Below are 6,949 nucleotides of genomic sequence, written 5' to 3'. Positions count from 1 at the left end.
CTATATATAATTATAATTCGAAAATCTATTCTTTTATTAGTTTATAGTTCTTTCTAATCATTATTAAGAGATTAACAAGCTTAAAGAATCTTATTCTTTTTAATAAGAAAGTTTTTCGAGATTAGGCGAAACGCCTCGCTTTATCTCCATATTAGAGCTCGATATTCTCAAATACTCTTTTTATAATAGATTAGTAATTTCTCTAATTAAATTATTTTTCGAGGTCGCTAAATAATATTATTATATAATATTATTTATAGTTCTCTTTATTTCTAAAGTCGCTAATAATCTTAATATATTATTACCGCTATTACGACTACGATTTATAAATATTTTATTTTATTTAAGCGAACTAATCTCCGCTTCTAGAGATTAAAGGCGATATTTTTATATAAGCGCGTCTCGATAACAGTAGCGTACTCTACTCTATTATTTAGAGTATAAGTAGATTTATTAATCTATTCATTAATATTATGACACATGATACATTGCTTCCTTTGCGGCCAAAACATTCACACCAAGGTCTTCCTATCGATTCAGCAACATACGGTTCAGCAGTGTCACGGTCCCAGCCTACCTTACCTACAATACACACGACCCAATTGGGCCTAGATAAACTTGCTTTGTATCACGCACGAACCTGTATCCATCGAGATAGAACGATGTCTATTCTTGGTTAGAGGAGTCTCGGCTGGAAGATTGTTGCGCTTCTTACAATCTAACATGTCAACAGCTCCGAAACCAGAACCCTCGACTAGTGCATATATACCAGTGTCAAACGATTGGATGCCAACCCAAGATGCAGTGTCTAGTCCTCATCCTCTACTGTTGCATTACTGGGTGATTTGCCGCTGCATAGCTCGGTGGTTCCACGTCCAACCAATCCCGCTCCTCGATCGTGGTGCCTTCACACTCCAAAGCTTCTTCCATCTCCCGGACAAGGATGATATTGCAAGTCGGGTATGGCGCTTCCTCCAAGGGCCCAACACCATTTAGACGCCTTGTTACAGAAAGTGAGATTAGGGCTTTGGAGTACAGCATCGATCACTTACCATCCTTGCCACTCGCTGCTTTTGTTCAATAGGCCCAGCAGAAATGCTTGCCTCTGTGCGTCTAGACTCAGTATCGAAGCTGACGTGCTAGGTCCAGGATCCGAGAGCGGTACTCCTCCTGTATGGGCGCCCATTACGTGCCAGAGAGCATAGCGTTCTAGGAATATGTTAGTTACCGCAGGGGTAGAGATCCTGCTGGCCCGTAGATTACCCGGCTGTCGATCTCGGCAAGCATTGACGCATCTGCATAGCTGTAGGAGTCTGATTTCAATTGCTTATGTAAGGGTTGGGAGTGTGAGCCAAATGGATCTGAATGATGTACTCGCAATAATATGAGCAGATCACTAGCTACGAAGGCCTGATTACCATTTGAGAGACAGTGGCTTGCCTCTTTGACCGGAGCCTGTACAATGTGGATGCACATTGCAAGGGCTCCTAATCCCTTGGCTTACGGCGAAGGATTCAGGCGAGCCTAACTATTTAATTGCATACATGGAAGACACATTTTCACAAAACGATGCTTCCACAGTGAGGAAAGTTCAATGCCTTAGAGACATTAAAGGTCGACCAAAGTGATTCAAAGTGATACAAGCAGGAAACATAATGAAGCAAAGTAGTGTTTGCCAAGTTGATTTACTCTTCATTTCTTACGGTAGTAGAAATCACACAACTTTAGTCTGTGTGCCCTTTATTTTTAGCAGTAGTGGAAATGACAACGAAATACTTGACACGGCAAAGACAGAGAGATCCAGCTATACGTCCAACGAATCCAGACACTAATGACCCTAACCCTACTTCGAAAGGGGCGGGGAACAAAATTTCAGCAAATGGTAAGCAATAAGCCCCGAAAGGAGGGATGAAGAACAGATCATTGTGCCAAGCACCCTAAAGCTTCGGATCGTTGATCTTAAAGGAGGGGGGGGGAAAAAAAAAAAAAAGGGGGTTTTTTTGCCAAGCACCCAGCTCGGCGTTTATTTGTTCGATTCACGTAGCCCTGACAACTGTGATTCGTTCGGCTAAGTTGTCCCATGATATTCTGTAATCTTAGCGGTCATATTCGTATAGATGATTGGCTGGGGCAATTCACCACGCCAATTCTGTGTCAAAGACAGCTTCAGAGACTCCTATATAATAAGTCATTCTTTTCCGTTCCGATGCTTACTTCTCGTAGACTGTTACCATGGTACCCCCGGGGGGAATCTGAATTGTGCTGCAGTAGGTCAGCATCAGGATATTCTCACGGCCTCACTGGAAGATATAAACCTGCTATCGAATGTGTTGTGCCATCATCTGCTCCCCCGGCCGTTGAACCCACCTCCTCTTCATGCTTTCTTTTTCGTGCCTTCCTTCAGGCCGTATTCTATATAATTGCACCACCGTACAAAGGTTTCAATATACTTCTTAAGCTGTCATAACGCTTTCTCAGCACTTGACATCCACATTCTTACATATATATACCCACACCCTCCACGTCCCAACGGCTACAAAGTACACTCACACCTCCTGTTGATTCCCCTGACCAACTGAGGCCAGCGGAACACAGAATGCCATTGGATCCATGATGTTTCTAAGGGTAAGTGGACCAAACGTGCCGGAACAGCCAGCGAGGCAACCCAGGCATTCTGCGCAGTTTGGGTTTGGAGAGCAACCCTCGGGTTCTGCGTCCTAGTTAAGGGAGGCTGAGAGTGTTGAAGCTGAGGTTGTACAGGACGGGGACGAGGGCACATTGTGGGTTGCCTAGATAGGTCTCCCTGATGGGGAGATTTCCAACGAACACTGGTCCAGTGACAAGTTGGAGGCTGGTATGGACAAAAGCGGGGGAGACAGTTCTGATTATGAACACGGATCCGACTCCATTTCCGCAGGTAATCACAGAAAGCCCCCAAGCATACACCCTGCTGCATGAATTCTTAAGTATTATCAGGCTAATACTTACCACGACCTATCAGGCCGTCTTCCCCAGACACCTGATCCCCACCTCATTTCACCGGCCTCTCCATCACCCACCTTAGGCTTCAGCGTCTACCCATCGGGACAGTTATATCTCCTGACTTTCCAACATGGCACCATGCAAGTTGAAAATCCTACCCAGACGCCAACAATGCCAGCTCCAAACCCCCCAACAACAAATAATATAAAAAAAAAAAAAAAAAATTTTTTTTCAAAAAACAGGTTTAAGAAGATAAAAAAAAATTTTTTTTAAAAAAATTTTTTAAAAAAAAACAAAAAAAAAAAAAATTTTTTAGGGAAAAAATTTTTTTAATTAAAAAAAAAAATTTTAAAAAAAATTCCAATTTGGGTTTTTTTTTTATATTTAATTTTTCATCGAGCAAGCTAAATATGTTTAGAAACGGACCATCAGCTGCGCGTGGCTTATGTCAAATGAAGGAGGAATCCTTGATTTCTCCGACTTCTACTCAACGAGTGTGTTATGAAAGTGACTCCTCACGGCTTCACTTCGATCGCTGCCGTTCTCAGCGCTAGCGCCCATGCTCCGGGCAAAACATCTTCCACAGCCTCACTTCCATCACCAACTGTCTACACATCGATCATCAAAATTCAACGACGAAATCAACGGTAGACTCACGAATGGACGTGGGGTTTTTCTTATTGTTTTTTTTCCCGGTAAAAAGGCATCCAAAGGATCCAAGATCAAGACCACTAAAGCTAAACCCAATGGGATAGCAAAAGCCAAACGAACAAAGCCCACGAAGGCGCGAGACAACAGAGCGAGCCAGTACGATATTAATTTGGCTATGTCTTCTTCGTCTGCTGCAGCTCAGGACGATGCCACCGAAGCCATGGACTACACGCCCGCTGATGATGTCTGAGATTGGATATCTTGAGGGAAATCTTATTTGTCATCTGGCATATAGAAAATATTATGGGCTGCTGTCTCCATGTGACGGCACATTTGGATAATTTTGCAAGCAAATCTACTAAAAATGGAAAGAAATCTCCACAGCCTTTTCATTCCCTACACGAACCGAGTCTATGTAAGCCATATGCTTCCGGCAGTATCTATCATGTTCACGAGATGTTCTTCTTAGGAACAATCAAGATCATGCCTCTCCGCCTCCTGCAGATTCCATGTTACTAGTCACCTTCTTTAGCAATAATAACAACAACAAAAAAACCCTTAGGCTGACCTTGTTCCAACCTATTCCTCTTCCATATTGTCAATGTGCACAATCATTCTTACCAACAACATTACGAATCTATTGCCTGTTGTTCCCTCCATCATGGGCACGATCGCTATCACGCGTACGCATCCGTTCATGCTCTTCCTGTATCTCTCATCTCTCCCCAACATCAAATCGATACTCACCAAGCGAGTTGACGCTTGCCTCAACTGTGTGGGGTATACTTGCTTTGTGCCATGCTCAGACGGCAACCTCTGCGACCTATCTATGCATGATGGTGTTTTATGCTGAATGAAAGGTCATCGATCGGCTGCTGCATTGAAACCGATGAGGCCGAGAGAGACTCCGAGACTCGGCTCCCGTAGCATCCCTCGCACCGTTCGTGTGGATTGCCGTAGAAGCGCTGTACACTAAATCCTGGCTTGCTTTCGCGCAGAAACGTACCACTTCGGTTACAAGTCGGCATAGAGGATGCTAAAGACAGTGTTACGCAACACTTGGATCCAGCATTGTCCGGATATGTCGCGGCCCCTTGCCGCTTTTGTGGTCGAGTGTCGAGTATCTCGAGAGCCTATGGCGACGGCATTGACATTAGCGTGGGACTTATGTGGGGTGGACTTTGATCATGCCTCTCCCCCCCCCCTTCCTAGTAAACCGAAAGATGCATACTTGTCTTGCAGGCCTCTCCCTCCCTTCGTAGTAAACGGAAAGATGCATACATGTCTTGCAGGCTCGGAGTCCTTCTCCTCGCAGGGGGATGCTCTGCACAGAAAAGTGTAAAGCTGCAACGAGAGCGACGTGATGTCACCAGGTATGTTAATCCTTCATCGGATCATCTAAGATGTGGTGTCTGTATTATAAAGGGCAAGGCAAGCTCTATATCTACTGCCCTCTGGTCAAGATTCAGAATTGCCATCCAGCCCAACCGCCAAGATGGTAGCCGTCAACCTCACTCAATTCTTGTCCACACTCATTACAGCAAACCACATCCTTGATTACAGTTAAATCGTCGACGGTCTCGGCCACGTCTCCGTCCGCAACCCAAACAACAATGCCACGTTCTTCATGACCGGCGACCCACCTCCAGCCCTTGTACAAAGCCTGGCAGATCTCAACGAATTCTACATCAGTGATGGCTCTGCAGTCACACCGTCCGCCGATCATGCCGCCCAAAGTCCTTACTCTGAACGTTTCATCCACCAGGGCATCCTGAAACGCTACCCCAGTCAGATCAGCGTGGTCCACAGCCATGACCTTAAAGTCATTCCTTTCGGCATAAGTGAGGTTCCTTTCAAGCCTACCTACCACATGGCTGGTTTCGTTGGTGAAAAAGTTCCCGTCTTTGATATCGCCAATTACTACCTTCCAAACGATACGTAGAACATGCTCATCAGCAACACCCGTTTCGGCGACGCGCTCGCTGACATGTTTTCCACCCTGGCGAACAATGTAACCAAGAATAACATGGAGCCTGATTACACTCTCGTCCTTCAGCGTGGCCACGGATTCGCGACTGTGGGTACGAGCATTGAAGAATCTGTCTACCGTGCCGTATACACAGCCTGGAATGCCGAGACGCAGGCTTCGGCCTTGGAGATCCAGAATGCGTATGGAGCGAGCGCAGAGACATTAAAGTACTTGACACCGAGAGAAGCGGCGGATTGTGTTCCGATGAATCAAGGGAGTTATACAAAAGCTTGGCCACTGTGGCAGGCGCAGGTGGAGGCGGATCCGTTGTATAAAAATGATCTTATATAGTAGTATTTCTGTGAGGCTTAGGAGGATATTCTAGGAATCCTGACCGAATTACAAGACAGGCGAGCCCATTCCATCCATCCTTGGCCGTTCTAAACGTCGTGATTGAGCAGCGAAAGTCGAACTTTTCAAATTCGAATGAGATGAGGAGGCAACAAATGGACATCGCTAGCATTTACAGACAGCTGACAGGCCTTGGCGGACCAAGTTGCAGCCCATCCTACATTCTAGGTTTCTCCGCAATTGAAATTCTTGACACCTATCTCCCTACTAATTCTTAGACTTTCGAATACAACGAGAAAAAAATTCACAAACAACTAGGAGACCCTCGAGCCAGCACGTCCCATTCTTCATCCGCCACTGACACCGGCACCGGCTCCTTCTCTCGCGTGATGATGACATTCGTGATGTGATCATCCGGATACCCATTCTGACTGACGGCATGCAGCTTCCTAACAGTTGGTGTTAGTTCTCCTGAATCCCACTCATCGAGAAAAGCCTTTTGCATTGCCATACCATCCCTCCCATCGCCCCCCTGTACCTAACAACTTCGCGAGGAACGCATGTCTTCTCGGGCCCAGGTCCAGGAAATCGTCGGGCGTGTTGGGGATGGGGGCTGTGGAAAGCGGAATACCAGCTTCGGCCGCGCTCGTGATGTGCCATTTTCTATCTTCTGTCGTGAGTCTTTAGCAAGCGTAAGTTGCTGATGCTTCTAGGAAGGCAAGGCATACGGGCATTCGAGCAGTCGCAGTTCGCGCCTTCGTAGTGGAATTGCAGCAGTCGGTATTCCATCCTTGCCATTTCAGATAGTCCGCGTGGCTGAAAGATCTCTATAAGCCTGCGGAGAGTAGTACGGTCGCGCTTGCAAGGTGACGTGTATGGTGAATGAAAAGCTGAATGATCTGCAGAGCTCATTAAGGGTGTGGCAAAGAGTAAACATAAAAAAATATATGAGCTCGAAAGTGCTCAAATTTGGCGGGTTACAGCAAATCTTTCTCC

General features: G+C 45.8%; 4 protein-coding genes across 4 annotated transcripts; 3 read left to right on the top strand and 1 right to left on the bottom strand.

Annotated features, from left to right (window-relative positions):
* Nucleotides 1–3,541: 3,541 nt before the first annotated feature.
* Nucleotides 3,542–3,883, top strand: HO173_009318 (uncharacterized protein; the record flags this gene model as incomplete). The annotated part of the gene is made up of 1 exon (XM_037311209.1): nt 3,542–3,883. One exon carries the CDS (start codon nt 3,542–3,544, stop codon nt 3,881–3,883), a length of 342 nt encoding a protein of 113 aa, XP_037161866.1.
* Nucleotides 3,884–5,260: 1,377 nt separating this feature from the next.
* Nucleotides 5,261–5,575, top strand: HO173_009317 (uncharacterized protein; the record flags this gene model as incomplete). The annotated part of the gene is made up of 1 exon (XM_037311208.1): nt 5,261–5,575. The coding sequence occupies one exon, from the start codon at nt 5,261–5,263 to the stop codon at nt 5,573–5,575; it is 315 nt and encodes a 104-aa protein (XP_037161865.1).
* Nucleotides 5,576–5,620: 45 nt separating this feature from the next.
* Nucleotides 5,621–5,953, top strand: HO173_009316 (uncharacterized protein; the record flags this gene model as incomplete). The annotated part of the gene is made up of 1 exon (XM_037311207.1): nt 5,621–5,953. One exon carries the CDS (start codon nt 5,621–5,623, stop codon nt 5,951–5,953), a length of 333 nt encoding a protein of 110 aa, XP_037161864.1.
* A 304-nt stretch (nt 5,954–6,257) lies between these two features.
* HO173_009315 (uncharacterized protein) lies at nt 6,258–6,742 on the bottom strand (the record flags this gene model as incomplete). Its single annotated transcript, XM_037311206.1, has 3 exons — nt 6,258–6,402; nt 6,467–6,623; nt 6,682–6,742. The coding sequence occupies 3 exons, from the start codon at nt 6,740–6,742 to the stop codon at nt 6,258–6,260; spliced, it is 363 nt and encodes a 120-aa protein (XP_037161863.1).
* Nucleotides 6,743–6,949: the final 207 nt, after the last annotated feature.

Source organism: Letharia columbiana, assembly GCF_014066305.1.
Source record: "Letharia columbiana isolate WasteWater2 chromosome Unknown Sc0000039_s0, whole genome shotgun sequence".
Lineage (NCBI taxonomy): Eukaryota > Fungi > Ascomycota > Lecanoromycetes > Lecanorales > Parmeliaceae > Letharia > Letharia columbiana.
Note: the sequence above shows the minus strand (reverse complement) of the source record. Positions and strands in the feature narration are given on the sequence as shown.